This window comes from Leuciscus leuciscus, assembly GCF_965113295.1.
Source record: "Leuciscus leuciscus genome assembly, chromosome: 8".
Lineage (NCBI taxonomy): Eukaryota > Metazoa > Chordata > Actinopteri > Cypriniformes > Leuciscidae > Leuciscus > Leuciscus leuciscus.
Window position 1 is genome coordinate 25,487,463 of NC_138732.1, and position 19,707 is coordinate 25,507,169.

A 19,707-nucleotide genomic window follows, 5' to 3' on the forward strand; every position below is an offset into this window, starting at 1 on the left:
ATGTGCTTGTTTATCTACAGGCATGCTAAACATGGTTTTGTGTTTGATTTGGCTACTGTTGTAAAGCCAATGTTTAGTGTTCGTATTGGATTAATAGTTCAGGCGACAGATATTTAGCTACAATCGTTCTAAATATACAAAAGTAACAGTGTCATATAGCGATCTGCAGTCTTAAAAAACATACCTTTCTGAAACGTCCTTTAAAGCTGCCGTTGGCAACATTTTTTTGATCATATTCAGTGTAATCGACACTATAATCCGACAGAACAACATAAATAAGGTGGTTTTAGAAAAAAACCCGAGCTTCTAACTCCACCTGGAGCGTGTTATTTGTTTTGCAAAAATCCAGCGCTCCCGCTTCATCAGGTCCAATCAGCGCAGGGGGGTGTGAGATCTGACTGTCAATCACAGGTCGTGCACACGCCACAGATCCCCCCTCACTCGCGCACGTTAATATCACATGCACACGCCACGCCTGAAGTACGCCTGGAGATTGCATGAAGCGTGATGGCGGAGAGAAAATCTACTAACAAGCTTCCAATTCCTCGGTTATTGCTATCTATGGATAGATTAGCCAGGGCAGCCTACCTCCGAGTCCATGGTGTTGATAGATGCTGAAGAGACGGACGCGTTCACAGAAAATCAGGTACACACGCACAGTGACGCACTGACGAGCACGACCTCGATGGGAGGGTGCTCGCTGGTAGTGGGGAGGGGCATGAGAGTTGTAAACATTCAAAATTTTGGCTAATCGACCCAATCTGCCAGACTTGCCGACGGCAGCTTTAACAGCCGTTCTTGAACAGATTCTGCTCGATCCTCTCCACTAACATTCTCTGGGTCTGATTCGGGCTCAAACTGGTATGGCAATATTGACGCCGTTGTTTACTGAAGCACAAACTACCGATAAAGATAAGGGGGCGTGACGTTTCCGAACAACGTGCACTTGGAGGTTAGCGAATCACAACACACTGGGCCAGCTAACCAATCTGAGCCCATTGCGTATTTTGAAGGGGGGGCTTCATAGAACGCGGAAATCGTCCAACCGTTTTAACAAGGAGGGACAGAGCAGTGTAGAATAATGGTTAAATATGTGAAAAATAATGCGAATTTTTAAAAACGAAGCATGAACACATGTTACAGTGCACCCCACAAACACAATCAAGCCTTCGAAAAAAGGCGTTTTACCACCCCTTTAAAAATAATTGTCTCTTCCAAGCTTTATAATAGCAGTGAACGGCCGTTTCTGTTTTGAAGTCCATAAAAATGCATCCATTCATGATAAAAGTGCTCAACACGGCCGTCTGAAGTGAAGCGATACGTTTGTGTAAGACAAATGTCCATATTTAAAACTTTATAAAGTAAAATAACTAGCGTCCGGCCAAACGAACATACAGATTCCACTTAAGTCTAAAGCGCAACTTGTGACGTCGGAAGTAGCGTAGTGCGTCATGGCGTAGCGTAAATATCAGCAGTACGTCGCATTACTCGCATAAGTTGCGCTTTACACTTAAGTCGAATCCCTATGTTCGTTTGACCGGAAGCTAGTTATTTTACTTTATAAAGTTTTAAATATGGATATTTTTCTTACACGAATGCATCGCTTCGCTTCAGAAGGCCTTTATTAACCCCTCGGAGCCGTGTGGAGCACTTTTATGATGGATGGATGCACTTTTATGGACTTCAAAACAGAAACTGCCATTCACTGCCATTATAAAGCTTGGAAGAGCCAGGACATTTTTTAATATAACTCTGATTGTATCCGTCTGAAAGAAGAATGTCATATACACCTAGGATGACTTGAGGGTGAGTAAATCATGGGCTAATTTTCATTTTTGGGTGAACTATTCCTTTAACAGGTAATACACACTTGTGATTCTTTTGTATATATACAATCTGTTTTTATTATTTGAGAGGTTTGTCTAGACGCTGTGAAATTGGCTTAATGTCATTGTGCTTGGTAGAAAAACAGGACTGGTCCCTTTAGGAGTCACTTGAGGTTCACTGAATTGTTAATTGTGCATCTTGCTGCATGATTACACAGACGAGCCAATTAAGCCAGAGCAAAGAAGAATTATGATGTCATCTTATGCGCTGAGAGCTTTGTTGTGTTGCACACTAATAGGCTCAGTGAGCCTGCAGGAAATCATTTCAGAGCTGATATTTTTTCAAGAGCTCCGACTGCCACATGTACTTCCTCTCCGGGAAGCGCACTGGAATTTTAATCCTTCTGAAGTCCTGGATGCATTTCTCCAGCTCCTGCTCTGGGGTCATCTTCTCCTTGGCCGGTTTCCTCTTCCCTGCCATGGCATCACGTGGCCCAGTGGTCCGCACACGAAGCAGGTCAGTTCTCCTGGGGATTGGGGTCGGACCCTTTTTCACCGGCCTGTCCAGAGTCTGGATGTTGGTCTGACGGGTGACCGGACGCACGATGACCGTTTCCTGGGGAGAGCTGGCTTCTGATTGGGTCTCGGAACAGGAAGTGGAGAGCTCGTTGAAGGAAGTGCCGCTCTCACCCTCGCGCTCGCTCTTGTGACTCTTGCAGCAGCAGTCGCAGTGAGAAGAAGACCATCCGGATGGGCCACCTTAAAAACACAAAGCCACAAAACCCACAAAATGTCAATAGAGCATATATGAGCTAAAAATAAAAACAGCCAAAATGATAACAGAAGTCAAATTGGAAGTCATTTTGGAAGTCAGTGCAATTTTACTGTAGGTATCAGATTGCAGAGTCCGATCAAGAATCAGGATGTGTGAAACCTGATAACAAAGGTGAAAGAACTGAAGTGAGCAAAGATATTCTTTATTTTTCCCTTTATGCAGTTCAACCAATACAGATATTATAAATACCCCTCTAATGGCACAGATGTTTCTCATTTTACACAAGTCGATGCTCATGCCACCATTTAAGTAGCCCGTATAACACGCACCATTTGCTCAAAAGAAATTAAACTCACAAACTTGGAAATAAAAAAGCATCACGTGCATTTCACACAGTGAAACACATTAAAATGTACGAGTGCAAGCTTAGTCGCTTGGCAGTTGACCTTATCACGCTGACCTTTTCAAAGACATAAAGAATCTGTATTTAAATCACCATTTGAACTATATGTATCGATTTGTTTTGTGTTTTGGACAAAGAACTTTGCTAAAACCACAAAGGACTCAGTCCTTGTCTAAAAAAGATAACAGTGTGCATGAACCCCTTTTGTTAACTGATGGACGTGCATGCATCAAAACGTGCATTGCATAGAAATATCCAAAGATCAACTTAGCTGAATAAAGGGACAGAACCCCTCCAACCCCCTTTTTGTTATACTGGTTAAAACTCTCTTTACATCCTGATAGGAATCAATAATAGAAGTGGACTAAATATTAAAACATGGACATATATATTCTGTGGAAGTCTCAGGACCAAAAAATTTTCATCCGATCATTGCATTCGGTCCGTTACGATGTCCTACCTGCCTGTCAACCTATGCATTTCCATACCTCCGCACACCTTGCTCACACAGACATCACACATCATCAGTGCATTCCGTAAGGTTATACACAATTTTAGACACTGAGAGCCATCAACAAACAGCAGCACCTTTTACAGTTCCTCCTGAACCAAAATACGTTCACACCATGTCATAACCGTAACATTCATGCTCATGTCCTCAGACTCGGATTTATAGTATGCATTTCTATGTCAAAACCATCAACGCTGAAATGAAGCTGCAGCAGTCAGGTGGTACAAGTAAGACCTCTGTACAAGAAAGTTGTTTACTTTCATTATTATTGTGATTTTATGTACTTTGAGACATGGGGTAATTTAACGCCGTCTCTCGGGATGCTTTGCAGACTCTGCTGTACACGTTCATGTGTTTTGAAGGAGGCGTGGCTTTGGAGACGCTCTGAAGGGAGAGTGGGATCTCATGCTTTCAAAGCTAGCTCACTATTGCTAGCCTCTCCGAAATTGCCTAGCCTAACTTTAATGCTTGAGTGAGATAGAGGCGGAGAAGCTGAGCTTTAAAAACAGTATTAGAAAAACATGCTCCTCTTGAATTTCGGTTTAAAACAGTTTAAATAAATATCTGAAAATCAAACATGTTCTCTTCTTCTTTGAAGCACTCTGAAAAACTTTGAATGGATGACATCTTGTTCACCTTCACTGGCAGACCGCAAACCAACCTCTAGCTATTCTGTTTCCTGGCAGGGCTGTATTGGCCCCATGTATCACCGGCCCTCGAGCCCAGGTGTCTCCTTCAGTTCACGGACACAAATCACCTCCCACTCCAGTGAAAAAACTCTGTGAACATGTCTGGGTCATATTTCAAGTCAAAATCAAAGCAGAAAAAATATTTTGTATAAAGAAAACAAATATTTTTTGTAATACATGTGCATCTGTGGCAAAGAAATATAAAAAAAAATATTTTCAAACATGAAAAACCTTTCATGTACAGTAATGATAATTTATATTATTTTGCATTATGATCATTTGCAATATGCTTAAAAATTTGACCTGGACATTACATTGAGAGACCACCCAAATCAAAGTATGAGCATAAGATTGAACATTTGTGTGCGTGTATAAAGAAAATGCTGCATTTTCTATGTGGTTTTGAGAACATATACCTATAGCTTGACAGAGGCTCGATAAAATAAGTCTGACTCTCCCAAGGGGTCACCATATCTCCATCTTCCTGTTATTGGTGTTTCTCTTTCTTTCACTCATGTATAGAATTTCCCCCCTTTTCCTATCAGCTTGACATACTATTAAAAAGAATGATCACCAATGAGACACTGTCTGCAAAGAGGGGTGGTATTTTACATCTGAATATCATAATTAGCTAAACACGATTCTCAGAAGCAATAATTTGTGTTCATTGTATCTCCAAAGCAGCTAATTTATCCTGATTAATAACAAATTCATTCAACTGAGCTGCAAATACATTTTAACAGAATGCAATAACAGGCTAATTGAAGGCAGTGTGATTGCTAGTGGCTTTCTAATGGGAATCCATGAATCTGACACCAGAATAAGCAGAAAATTTCCCTGCATAACAATTAAACCAGGTTCGCCTCTTTCCCCCTGCATCCACTTCTGCTCTCTGTCCATCTCTCATCTTCACTTCTTTTTCCTGCAGCGTATGCAGGGTGAATAGAGAGGCTTTTATTGAAGGATTGCTGCAAAATGGATGGTGCAGCCTGATGGGACCACAAGTCAAGAACGGAGGCGAGCAACAATAACGCTGCCATAAAACTAGATAAGCTGGGTTGAAACTGCTCCCCAGTTTACTGTTGTCCTCATTTATATGAAAACTCACATTTCACATTTCCCAAACAGTCTGTAAAGATCTCGAGACATTGCATTCCACAATCGTTTCTTATTGGCATTACTGTAAGGGTAAATATCAAATGGCCTTGGTCAGCAGGACATTAGGCTAATCTGGTGCTGTTTACCATTAATACTCACCAAGCTTATGGCTGCAGTATCTATCAGACAAGAAATTGATTGTATTTTGCTGTATCCACCCCATCCTCTGTCTTCTGATCTCCAACCGACTACAGAGAAGCACAAGGCTGCCTGGATCATATTGCAGACCCATTACGGTCGGGGCTTGTCTGCGGAGTTAAATCAGTTACCGTATGTGAGTGCATTCTCATGAATTACACAAGCTTGAGAGATGCATTTGGCACCGGGCTTGAGCAGAGACAATCTCATCACAAGGGGCATCCACCCACCGGTGTCTACCCACAATGCATTGTGTCTAAATGCCTGAGAGTGCTTCAGATCTGAATTCTCCTGAGCAGCGTGCCTGGTGTAATGTGTTTGCTAGCACTACAGCTCAGACAGCAATCCTAAAAATAGTGTGACGCACATCTATGCATTTCTAATTAACACTCAATCTTCTAATGCTGACATGAAGCAGCTGATGCTAATCATAGGGGCGGCAACTAATGTATTTGTGCTTATGACCTGCAGCTGTAATGCTTCCTGTGTTTGTGTGCATTAACGTTTGGAGAGATGTTTAACTACTAAATACTGTGGTATTAATTATGGATTATGTCTACTGGAAATCACAAGGCTTAAGAATATAAACCCATTATATCCGGTTCACATTAGATTTATTTAATGACTGCATTGTTTTCCCTTAACATCAATGGGATGTTAAAGATTTATCTTAAGTCTCCTCCTTCTCAGATTTGTCCTCCTAAGAAAAAGACACAAGTAATCGCACATCTCTTCTACTCAGCTGTCAGGTTTATGTTCTGTTTTATGGACTTTTACTTTGTACTTTCTATGTTAGTTGCCTGTGTCCTTTGTTCCCAATTTCCTGCCACTCATTTGTTTGTATGGCACCTACTCTTTATCCCCTATGTATTTAAGATCTGAGTTTGTTTCTGTTCATTGTGTGGTATTGTCTTTGTTTAACTGACAAAGCTGTTATGTTTGTTTTTGCTAGTGTATTTCTCTTGTGGAATTCACTTATGTTTAAGCTCCAAAAGATGAGGTGAGGTGGAGGACGATATGCCAGTCCCACACAGTATCGGGGAAAGATACTTTTAAAAGTAATGCGTTACAGTTTTTGCGTTACTCCCTAAAAAAGTAACTAATTCTGTTACTTAGTTACTTTTTATAGAAAGTAATGTTACGTTACTTTTGAGTTACGTTCTCACCTGGGTTGGGATTGCTTGTTTGTTTTTTAATAACAAAAAAAGTTATATTTTTGGCAAATGTAAAGGCACTTTCAAACCAAAAGTGAAATAAGCCTCAGGCTGAAGGAAAAGCAAAGTCAGTCAACAAATGGGAAAACAAAGTAACTTACATTACTAATTTGAAAAATATATTTTGTTGTAAACTTAAAAGTAATGTGTTACTTAAGTTACTTGAAAAAAGTAATCTGATTACATCAGAACAGTGAAAATGCAACAAAAAACTCAGGCCAAACATGCATAAAAACACCTTTTACACACCAATTGCATTGTTTTATTGGAAGTAAAATCTATCAAATGCAATTAACTAATAATCTAATAAGATTAAATATCAAGCGTCTGTATAATATGTGTTCTTTTGCCTATTTTCAGGGCTTGTTTTTTTTCCATGGACTGCTCAGCTAAACAGGCCAATAAGAGACTACTATTATACCTTTTATTTATACTAATTTATAATTAAAATGTATAAAAATGTATAAAACTGATCAGAGATCAGGTAAAACCTATTGTTCAATGGTTCGCCACTGGGGGGCGATCAGTGATTCATGGGTTCACAGAGATAATCGTCCAAAGGCGCTGAACCATTTAAATCGAAACGTTTCAAAACAGTTATGACTAAACGAAGCCTTGTTTACTGAAATCACGTGACTTTTTGCAGTTTGATACACGCTCCGAACCACTGATTCGAAACAAAAGATTTGTAAAGGTTTCGAAGCTTCATGAAGCAGTGTTTCGAAATCACCCATCACTACCCCAAACCTAGAGCCAGAGCCTGTGCCCGCAGAAGACCCCTGTCTGTGGAGAGTTCCACCCTGGAGCCAGTGCCTGCAGCCTAGTTCGTCTAGATTACCGGTCTGCCCTGAAGATAGTGCCAGCTACCACGTCCGTCCCAGAGGAGACATCCTGAAGCTGATCCCACCATCACCTCACCCCTGAGGTTGAAATGTTCCATCGAATCCAAGTTAATGTAATGGACTCTATGGTCCTGGGGTACGTTTCCCAAAGTCAACTATGGTCGCAAGTTCTGTCGTTACCTCACAATCTGCCAAAAATCCATTCTGTTCCTCGGCCCTGCCTCCACTGGAACCCTTCAGTCACTCGGCTCCTCTTTCAGTGGCTCCAGCCAACTGCTCGGATCCACCTTTGGCTTACAAGTCTCCAGCTCTGCCCCAGTGTGTCGATTCCCTAGCTTCACCTCAGGCCTCCGAGCCCCGGACTCCACCTCGGTCCGTCATCCCACGGGCTCCCTCAGGCTCCCTCGTCCCGTTGGCTCTACCTTGGTCCATTGTTTCTCTGGCTTCGCCTCGGATTTCTGGGTCTCAGACAACGCCCCAACCCTCCACTCCTATGGCTCGCTGGGCTCTCCTTTCCTTTGGTTCCACCATTGTCCACTCTCCCACTCCCAGTCTGCCGAACCCCCATCTCCACCTCGGTCCTGTTGGATTACCTTCTTTGTTTCAATAAAGTTTAAGCTGGAAAAGATCCTCATCTACTCTTCCTTGCCTGCCTGCACCATCACATACGCATTGGAAAAGATCTCAACAGCTGTGTAACATTTCAATGTAGAATCAACAATTTCTAAATAAAACTACCAAACTACCAGAGATGCAGCACTGGCCCAAGTTTCTGCCAAAAGTGATGTCCGGAGAGGATATTTATTTTTGACCCTGCAATTTTAAGTAAACCATCAAAATATGGAGAATTAAATAAATAAAAAAGATTTATATGAGGGATGAACAAAACACTAAACTTGGTTAAGGTATTTATCTGACAAAATTAATTGGCAAAAGAATGTAATTAATAATACAAGAGTAATATAGCTACAGGTTTTATTTTACTATACAAAAAAAAAAAAAAAAAAAAAAACTCACAGGAAAACCATATATTGACCACAACATAATCAGTTATCAATATGTTGTTGGTTCTTTCTGGTTTTTATACGTTTATAATTTCTTTGTATGACAGCCTGATCAAAAAATAATTTTTAATGTTTTTTTTAATAAAAAAAAAAAAGGTTGCTAACAAGTGGCTAAATGGAACTAAAGAGGTTGTCAGGGACATTAAACTTCATCACACCACACAAGACAACTCACTTACTCACTAGTCCAATTTTATAGCCTTGTTGTAAAACTATTTATTTCAAACTTTTCAACTTGTAGATTTTAAATAAAGACTGAAAGAGTTGTTGGAAGCTTAGTGATGGAGACGTTGAAGTCATGCGACCGTACTGTAGTTTATCGTGAAGATTGTTAGGATGAACAAAGCTTGTGAGAGCTTATTTTCTGCAATAATCCAAAAGCCAATGTAAAAATCCTATTGGCTTTTAGTCAAGGGAACCAGAGTGATGCTATTGGCACTGCAGCACTCTATAGCCATAGTTTGCTCATTTGTGTCAATTATATTTCAAATGTATAAAAGATGTACTAATCAAATAACCTATAAAAGTGGGGCAATACAATTTTATTTAAGGCTGTGTGTATCAGCTTCAAATATAGGGTCTATTTACAAACAGCAAGGAACAAATAAATATTCTGAGCTCTTGAAAAATGACTGAGTAAAGCCGTCCATTTTGGTATGCCAGGAAAGTCAACCAATCATACTCACCACGACCCTGCAGGCATTTCTGGATTTGAGCTATTTCTCTCAGCCTCGGTTTGCACAAAACAATGATAACCATCAATATTACTGAGATAGAAATAAAATTCCTTCTGCAGGTATTGGTCTCCCTGCACACTCAGCTTTTGTGGCTCTGGCTTCAGATCATAAAAAAGACTAAAAATGAACCTCTTGATTTTCAACAGAATGGTTTGATATGGGAAATTAGCAAAAGAATCTCTCTGCACACTTAAGGTTTGTTAATGAGAATGAGACCGCTGATACCGATCCTGAATTCTGGAAGCCATGTGCTATATTCTGAAAAACTGCAGATCAATGTTAAATCAACATCAATTCAACATGTATGATGTTGATAAACTCAGTGGCCTTACTACAAGAGGTCTGTGTAAATATGCATTGTGCCCATGATTAAAGTCCCTCACTTATGGTTTTGAGCTTTGCCTGAGGTATGATAATGTTTATGTGCTTGTTAATGTACAAAGTAGGCCAATTCTGTTCTTGCGGGGGAGCAGTCATAAGACTCATCTTTGCAGATAGAAAGAGCTTGTATCTAAGAAACATAAACATTTTACTTGGAATATTGAGAAACACTGAACAAAAAATTTATGTAGAAACAATTTTCACTCATTAGTTAATCACAATTAATTACAAAGAAATGGCAAGTAACAATTTAATTAAATGTGAATTTTTTAAATAGAAAGACTGAAATAGTATTTTCTTGTAAAATTAGTGTTTTCTTGTCAAACGTACTCCAATAATCTTTGTTTTATTTACAACTTCAAAAAACATATTTTTTTTAAATATTAAATATTTTTTCATAATACTAATGAGGTGTCCGAATGTAAAAACAGCTGACTGATTTGAAATGAGGCAGGGTGACATAAGGGTCCAAAAGTTTAGCTTTTTTTTAGATTATCAACTTTCTTTAGTGTGTAATGTTGCGGTTTGAGCATGATACAAAGCACAGTCACTGAAAAGGGAGTTATTTTCTATATCAGTAAGAACTGTCTCTAAACTCCCTGAAATGCCTCGATTGTTGTTTTGAGTTTTCTTCCGGGAAGATTATGTCACAATATCCCTCATTTAAATAATTCCCGACCAATGGATACGCAAAATAAAGGGGGCGAGGCCTAGTTAGTATTGTGTTGAAACTGGCGGTTATGTGCTGCGTTCCAGTCCACTTTTAGACATGCACTTGCGAACTTCCCTAAGCACTTCCCCTCGGGGGAATCCCTGCCGCCATTTTGAAGTGCGTTCCACTTCGTGAAGTGGACGAGGGAAGTTTAGATGGACAGACCCTCGTTCCCTCGATTTTGACCGAGGGAGCGAGTCTACTTCATATGTACACTTCAGGCACCTATATGTCCCACAATGCAGTACGATTGTGACGTCACCACAGATCTCGTTTTATCACCACCACAACAGACAACTCTATGATATATTATATATATATATATATTTATTTAAAACAACCCAAACACACATATAAACAGGATGCTGCATTAAACAAATTCTTAAAGGGAAAAAAATGTAAATAATAAATCAACTACAACCACTTGATTCCAAGTGATCAAGGGCTTAGGACGTTCCAATTCAGCCCATTGCAGTTTCCGCCAGTAGTGGGCACTCGCAATGACGTACATCCGAGTGAACGAGACGGAGGGAAGTTAGCAAGTGAAGGGCATGACAACTTTGGACTGGAACGCAGCCATGGTAAGGAGCGTGACATTTCCCAAACACGCTCGAAGAGGTTGACCAATCACAACACACTGTTTCCCACCAATCAGCAAACTGCATTTTTTCAAAAGGAGGGGCTTACCGGAACTAAACCGAGCATTGCAGACAGAATGGGAAGAGAGGTGCTGCAACAATGTAAAATGTGTGAAAAATATTGTGTTTTTGGAACATTTAAGCATAAAAACCTAGTAGGTTGAAAAAATTAAATCAAGATTTTGAAAAAGGGCTTAATAGGTCACCCATTGTCCTAATCTAAGGACAAGTAATGTGAATCCCAGTCTCCAAGTCTGCATTCCAGAGGCTTTGTGCTGGAAGATTACAGGCAATGTGACAATTTCATCCTCTGACTGATGTTGACACGAGCTGCAATCTCTTTCCTTTGTTAAAGGCGGCCATGCGCGTCTTTGGCAAAGAAGTGCCTGACAGACAGATTGGAGAGTCCAGATCATCTCAGATCAGTCATGATCCCTCTCGAAGAGCTGATGGGGTGGAATAAGACCATAGAAAGAGATGACAGACACCCTGTCATTATTACAGTGGTTCCTTTTGAGATGTGGAGAAAGAAAAATTTCACAGTGTCATGCAGAAGCACAGTGAAGGAGAGGAAAAATACTAAAGAAGAGCAACTGCTGTAAAAATTCATATTGTACACTGTAAAAAAATCTTGTTTTTACAACAACAAAAAAATCTTGTCAACTATGGTTGCAAGAATAATTCTGTAAAAAAAAAAAAAAAAAATACAGTAAAAATGTAAACATTTATAGAACAACCAATTCATTTTACAGTAGAAAATTGCAATTTAAACCGGTAAATTGACCACCACAATAATAATGCAGGTGGTAAAAGAGGCAGCAACATGAAGAATCATGAAGTTCATCACAAGTCTATTTGAAAAAATATATATTGTGTGCACAATTTCCAGCACATCCAAGTCAGATGATCACATTGATCACAAGTTAAGGCTGGTCATCAGTGTAAATGTACATTTTTAATAATTTTGACCACTTATGATGTCATTTCTAGCGAGAAATTACTATTGTAGTCATTAAATAATAATTTAGTCTTCACCAAACCTCGCTCTATTTTGCTGTAGATCATTAAACCGTTACGCTGCCTCAGAAGTCTGTCCGAAATCAGTTTCGTGAGGTACCTTCGTGCACAAACGCTGCTTGCAAAGTCATTGCCTGATAGGGCAATGATAGGGTGCAGACAATATGTCTGAATTCACAGTACTCATAAAAGTGTAGGCAAAAAGTACCCGGATGATACTTCCGGCGAGATACTGAAGTGAGCATACGATGGACACTTTACTATCCCATGAGGCCACGGGAGAGGATTTATGAATGACAGTGAAGCAATGTAAGTGATGCTGGTAGGTCACATGATAATGACAACATGGTGAATGTAGTATGTCCGGCTTACATTCATACTACACATACTCATACTATACAGAACACACTTTTTTTGCGTTTGCAAAGTATTCAATAGAAGTACTTACTGTAGAGAGTATGCCATTTTGGACGCAGCCAATATCTTACAGTTTATCTTACATAGAATTTTTGCCCAAAATCCCATATCAAAGCATCAACCCTGTGCTCTTATAATTTCATAGTTTTCTTAAAGGGAAAGTTCAACCAAAAATGAAAATTAGCCCATGATTTACTCACCCTGAAGCCATCCTAGGCGTATGACATTCTTCTTTCAGATGAATACTCTTTTGGCGCAAGTCGACTTGTGTACGGCCCTCTGGCTAGTTATTTTAGTCTATAAAGTTTTAAATATGGATATTCATCGCTTCGCTTCAGAAGGCCTTTATTAACCTTCGGAGCCGTGTGGAGCACTTTTATCATGGATGGATAGGCTCTGATGGACTTCCAAAATCGTACACCCATTGACTCCCATTATAAGGCTTATAAGAGCCAGGACATTTTTTAATATAACTCCGATTGTATTCGTCTGAAAGAAGAATGTTATATACACCTAGGATGGCTTCAGGGTAAGTAAATCATGTGCTAATTTTCATTTTTGGGTGAACTATCACTTTAAGCGCAGAAATCTTTAACACAGTTGATATGGCTGGTTCTGCTGGGAAAACCACTTGCACTGCTTTCTCGCTCTTCTCCATTTACTTTCAATCTCAGGTGGGCCAAGTGACTCTTTCTGTACAGCTACTATAGATAGAGATAGGAACAGTCTATATTTGCCCCATTTCAACTCCCACAGTGGACACAGGATTTGTTTCTTGTGCCAATTCAATAAAGACTGTAAATCACTAGGAATAATAGAAACTGCATATTCACATGAGGTTCTTCAAGGAAATGGCCAGAATTATCTCTCTCTTACCATGGTTTATTTTGACAAGTTTAGTTGCTGTTTTCCCCTTACCTGTTGGGGCAGAGCGTGGGAATTTCTGATTTGCACCCCAATGTTCATTAATTAGCTGATTAGAGTATATAAGGGATCTGGGTTGCATTTGGAGTAGGCACTTCAACGAGCGGGCCATAACAGTTACCCCCACCCCACAGGGCCCACACTAATGTGTAATCTGCACTGGACTGGAAACAACTTGACAGCCCAAGTCGTGATGTTGGGTTACATTAAATGCAAAATTATATAGTGTGAGCTAAATTCTAGGTTTTGAATGTAGAGATAATTATGCGTGCAGAGTTAACTTCACAGGATGATTCTGCTTTATGATGCAAAAACATGCCATAGATCATCAGTATTCTTAGGCAACAGAGAAGGTGACCTTAAGAATAGATTTTTAATTGGAAAACTTTCAAGCTGGCTTGTGATGTAAATAATTAGCTATACAGTTTTGGTCCTTAATGATCAAAAGAATAAAACTCATCCATTTGAAGAGGGATTGTTACTGATAATGATCAACTTTTTCTAAATATTTCATAAATTATTCTTATTGTATTAACTTTCAGTAGAAGAAACAAAATATTATTTTACATATTCTGGGCTGTTTTAATGTGCAACATGTGTAGAATTTAAAATATTTAGACTTCAGAGCTTTGAAATTTAGGGTCAAAATGCAAAACTGATGCAGGCAATAAAAAAAAGAGAGGGAAAAGTCAGTAAATGAGTTCCCGTCTAAATGCAGCTATGAAATGTGGCTATGCGTGAGATGTTTATGAATTGCATGATTCCCATGCAATTTGTTTTACTGCCTGACAGAATTCACTGGAACTGTGATCTCTGGCCTTTAATCACGACAAAAACACAAAGACAAAACTGAGCAGTTGGTACAAATAATAAATAAAAATGTCAAGGACAACCTGCAGCACATTTTTAACTGTAAGAATGGGCTGCGATGTTAAGTGATGAAGTACATTAGAAAGAGGATGAGTGAGTAAGAGACAAAGAAAAATAAGCATGCAAGAAGCTGTAAGGAAAAACTGAGAAATGCAACCCTATTGACCGCAAATGATATGTTACCATTCCAATCATTTGGGCAGTCTAAATTGGTAAAATGTGTCATGTGGTTGATGTTCTGAGAAGTAACAGCACAAATAAGGCAGTGAGGCCTGTAAAAAGCAACTGGTTCATTTACCAGGGGATTCAAGAGCAAACTAATTCAGAAGAGAGACAAGAATCTACCAATCATGCTGTAAACTGAACAGTGCAGGGTCAAGTGAAAATATGACATTTCAACCGTTATTTGAAATTATCTTGCCACATTATAATTTTATCTTGTTCACAGAGTTATTTTAAATGAAACTTTAAATGCAACAAATATACAATGCACAATTGCCTAACACTGTGGTGGAAAACACATATTAACAGTTCATAGTATTAGTATTATTTATTTATTTTTTGCTTTAAACTGAAAATTCTGTGATCATTGACCCACCCTCATGTCTCTCCACACTCAAATGACTTTTTTCTGTGGAAAAGAATGTCAAACCTGCTTCTTTTTTTTCTTCTGAAAATTCATGATGATCACTAGCTGTCAAATTCATTTGTTTGGTTTATTAAAAGAAGTAATAGGTTAGGATTTAAAGCCAGGTCCCCTTTCAGGTTAAATTAAAATTGTACTACTAGATTGTCACATCTTACCCTAATAAAAAGTAACAGCTAAGTAGATAAAAAGTGTTTTTCTTTTCTTTTGTCATTTCTTATTTCGTTCCTCTATGGGCACCAAGTGAACCAGCACTCCTGTTCTCTCAATAAAATTATTTCATGACACCCCTGGTGAGTGGAGATTCTCTATTTTTGCTTAAATATACGAATGAGTCTGCACACGAAATAGGCATCACAGGAAATACCAACAAAAACAATCTATTTTATGTGAAGTTTAATGTGAGCATCTGGATTTTTAGGTGATAATGTGATTATGTTTGTGAAAGATAATTTGTATGTGATTGCCCTTTGAGATTCTTAGTAATTCTGTGTTTGCTTATAAATCTTTGAGAAAAGCCATACAATCTTATCTGCCGTAAAGTTTAGCAATGGTCTTATATATAAACAAAAATTAATGGTATAAGTTCCCTGTAAAACAAGTATGCACACTTGAACTTGCCAATCAAGTGCTTTTCTAATGAAAACATAAAACGGAAAACTGTGTTACTTCACTTGTTACTTGAGTAATCTGATTACATAACTGATTATAATAGAGAAAAAGTATGTACTTAATATATTTAATTAATATAGCATCTGACTGAGTGGCTCACTAATTCATTGTATTATTTATTCATTCGATTCAGTCATTTACACTGAATTATTCAGGAATGAAACAAATGACTGTCCTTACAAGTGAGTCATTGAATCATTCATTTAATCGATTTGTTCGAAAACACTGATTCATTCTTGAATAAAACACTAATACTGTCTGAGACAACGTTTAAATTCTGCTTGGGCTTGGTGGACAAAAAAATTACAAAGCAACTGCACTGTTGTGTTTAAAATGTAAGTTACTCATCATTAAAGATGCAATGAAATGGAAGTAGCGCTAGATTTTTTACTACCATATTTTGATGTACATCAGTGTGAAACTTTGATTACAGAATTACAGATTACAGAAAAAGAAAAAATGTAGGGCGGGGACTTGGTTCAATGCATCGGTTTTTGATTGGATGTTGATATGTGGGTTTTGCAATTAAAATTGGAGGAAGATGACTGTTCGCTTGCAGGGACGGGGTTTAAGTGACTATATAATTGGAGAAGTCCTGCATACATCTGACATTTTGATTAAACATTACGAGGTAAAAAAGAAAGAAAGAAACATGCACAGATGTATTATAGTTCACAATAAGATCAATGCATTTAGAAAATAAAATAGATAGGGTGAATTTACAATTCATGCTGATTTTAACTTCTTGTTTATTGAACTGTTGAGTAAAACCAATATCACATTTGCAATCATTCTGTCGGTCTGAATATCAGCGTGACTGTGGCGTAGATGTAGTAACCGTGACTTACAATTTAGCATGATGACTCATACCTTTATTGTATATCTTGATTTGTCATAAGTTTTTCCATTATGTGTATGGGAGGGGCTGAATGCTGCAGTAATTATACTGATGACAGAGAACAAATCATTAAGCAGCCATATGTCCATTCGCCCCAAAAAATCTCGTGACTGTCCTCCAGAAGCTCTCCGTTCCAGGCCCACTCTTTTTAGGTTTTCCAAGGGGACTCGTTTGGAATTAAGCACAAAGTGATTTTTAATTGGCCATATGCTTCAACATCTCTCTCATTTAAGACAAAAGCTAGTAAAATGAACTACTAATGAAGGCAGGCACTGGAGAACAATTATATCCAAAAGGTGCACATGTATTTAAATAAAGAGAGAGAAAAAAAGAGAGGAGGGGGGATGACATGACCATCTCTCTGGTAGATTACTGAAATATTCATATGCCACACTCTGTTCATATTCCTGAGAGCTATACTTGAGGGAATTCTTCACATCTGCATTGGCTCAAAAGCTTCTCTCTCTCTTTCTCTCTTCTATCAATGTTCTTACTTGAAAAACTAAGTTCAGTCTACTAATACTTGAAGGGACGTGCATTTGTCACCCAAAGAATTGAGCACAATTTAGTTTGAGGCAGATTATAGAATTGATCAGGATAGAATTGAACAAACTATGTACGCCGCCTAGTGGTTCCGAGTGAGAAAAGTGTGAAAACTCACAGTGCTGGTAATGCATCTTACTCAAATTCACTTTATCCAAAACGTTTTATTTATTAGGATTGTATACACTTGAGCACTGTTATATCTGCTTCTGATTGACCAGTCGTGGTATTCAGTGGTCAAACATTTCTGAATACTGTTGCCTTGGCTATTGGCTTGCTTATGTGGACATTTAATATTCAAAAATATTATTGATCTGCCTTACTTAAGGTGGGCGATGACGTAATTTTCAACAAACTTTGTTGTATTATTTTCATGTTATCATTGTGAAGCTGCTTTGATACAATCTGTAGGCTATTGTAAAAGTCGCTATAATAAAGGTGACTTGACTTTGACAATTGAAGAAAAAATACGATTATTGTTTATATAATTAATCATTTACAACAATCGATTTTGATTATAAGGATAATGACCGACTGCCATCGTTGTTTGCTGTACTTACGGTAGAAGACATATTCCGTGTTGTTGGCCCAGTTTCTGTCCTCTGTATGTCTGTTGTGAGGAGATGTGGTGAGTGATGAATTGCACGCGACGATGTGGAATCCGCTCTCCGCGAGCATATCAAACGCTCGCTCCAGATGGCGAAACTTCAGTGAAAACTGAGAAGTGTATCGCTCAGGTAACCTGTCAGGATCCCGGCTCTCGTTTAACGTGTCCCCAAAAACTTCTTTAGCCAGACCGACCCTTCCGCAAATAAAGATTTTGGGTATTCCTCGAGCTTTTGGATCAGCGTCCCTCCCGAGGGCGCACGAGCTCTTGTATCCCACCGTGATGAAGCCGTAGCACCTATCGCGCGCGTCCAGGTAAGATGCAGGGAACAGTCTCTGATCGCTTCCCAGGGACGCTTCGTCAAAATCATTGTGAATATAATCATCTGGTGTCAGGATTTTGACGAGCTCGGGCAGCTGGAAGAACTCAGCCTCCCGTTTCAGCCTCCCTTTCTCCGGGAAATAATCCGGCAGGACGACGTTCTTATCGCGGAGATAGTCCAAAACATATCGAAACAGAAATCCGTCCCTGTCAATGAAGTAGCGTCCCTTGATGTCCTGCACGAGGTCGTTGGAAATGTCCTTTTTAGTGGAGAATAATTTCCCCAGCAGTGAGTTTGGCACGCTGGTGAGGGTGGCATAGCGTGTGTAATACACCTGTCCACCTACATTGAGCTCAATCACATCAGAAGAGCAACTCTGAGCACATCCACTGTCCTTGGGCGTTTGATAAGTCCTGCAATTTTCGATCAGGGCCATTTTGGCGTTGCACACTTCAAAAAATGCAAAAGCGAATATGCAAAAGTTTTTGATTTCTGTTTAGTGAGCAAAAAGTCAAGAGGAACATAACCTGCACACTCTTTAACAGACGTTCACAGTCCATTGTGTTAGGTACAGCATCTCTGAGGACCTGCAGAGTGTTTATGAAAGTATAAATGTATCAAAATGACAGTGAGACTGTTAGGCTTTCTCCCTCTAATACGACTGGGCATCTATTGCCAGATTATAAATCTGAACACACATCTCCTGTTATTTATAATAATGTAGAAATAGAAGAGCTCTCACCCAAGGGAACCAATTGTGCAGCTCATGTAACCTCCAGCTGAGGATCCAAAAATAAGTTCTGCTTATAAAAAATGAAAAACCGCACCAACCAAGACAGCTTCAACTTCCTTCAGAAGAGTGCTTCTCTCTCATGAAATCTGGTCCGTCCGGAACAGTTAGTCTGCATGTACCTGGCTCCCACCCAGCGTTTCATTAAAAGGATCTCGAGTTGAAAAGGAGGGAGCGTTGGGAAGTTTGAGCATCCTTACTCTCCAGAGCATCAGCAGCGTAGTGCGAATGAATGCAGCGTGCTGAGAGAGGCTTTGGACGGGGGAGGGAGACCATTCTTAGGGAGATGAGCCTTACATCATCTTAAAGGAAAATGACAGCTGGAAAGATACAAGCATTGCACCCTTCTTCTCCAGATTCCCAAATATGCTCATGCAATTATTGTGCTAGATAAGAACATGAATTGGTAAGGCTGCACTGTACGTTTTCATCTCAGAACTTCATCGATTTATTAGAGTATTAGTAGTGGTTGAGCTCAAATCCCACATGCCTTTCCAGAGATTAGCTTTGGGATGTTTTAGGGGACCTCAGTGTATGTTATGGTTTCAGGACCATGGACAGATCCCCACAAACTTGGTTCCAGTAATTTGAGCGTCATATGATATTCGATAGTGCATTGGCTGTATGTAATGTAGCTATATTTCTTGTCACTATTACAACTCAGCAAGATTTCAGTTTCTACCCGTTTTGTGTTTTCAGAATGTTTTGTAAAATCCCCTCTGAATTTATATCACAGATTTGAATGGCATTTTATTGACTTACCCACACAATATAATGTGCTTCCAGAGGATTCTTTGAGTTAGAGAACATGTTTATTTAGGCATGCAAACCTTTGGCATTGTGTGCTGATCTTGTTTCAAGGAATTTGTGAGCTCAGCTTCACTGAGCGATGGCTTTGAGGCTGTGGTCACGC

The 19,707-nt window shown here is 39.2% G+C and overlaps 1 protein-coding gene across 1 annotated transcript; it reads right to left on the reverse strand.

Annotated features, from left to right (window-relative positions):
• Positions 1-229: 229 nt before the first annotated feature.
• Positions 230-18,998, reverse strand: kctd16a (potassium channel tetramerization domain containing 16a). The gene is made up of 3 exons (XM_082177751.1): positions 18,747-18,998; positions 17,636-18,591; positions 230-2,585 (listed from the first exon to the last, which is right to left on the reverse strand). Exons 2-3 carry the CDS (start codon positions 18,438-18,440, stop codon positions 2,152-2,154), a joined length of 1,239 nt encoding a protein of 412 aa, XP_082033877.1. The 5' UTR covers positions 18,441-18,591; positions 18,747-18,998; the 3' UTR covers positions 230-2,151.
• Positions 18,999-19,707: the final 709 nt, after the last annotated feature.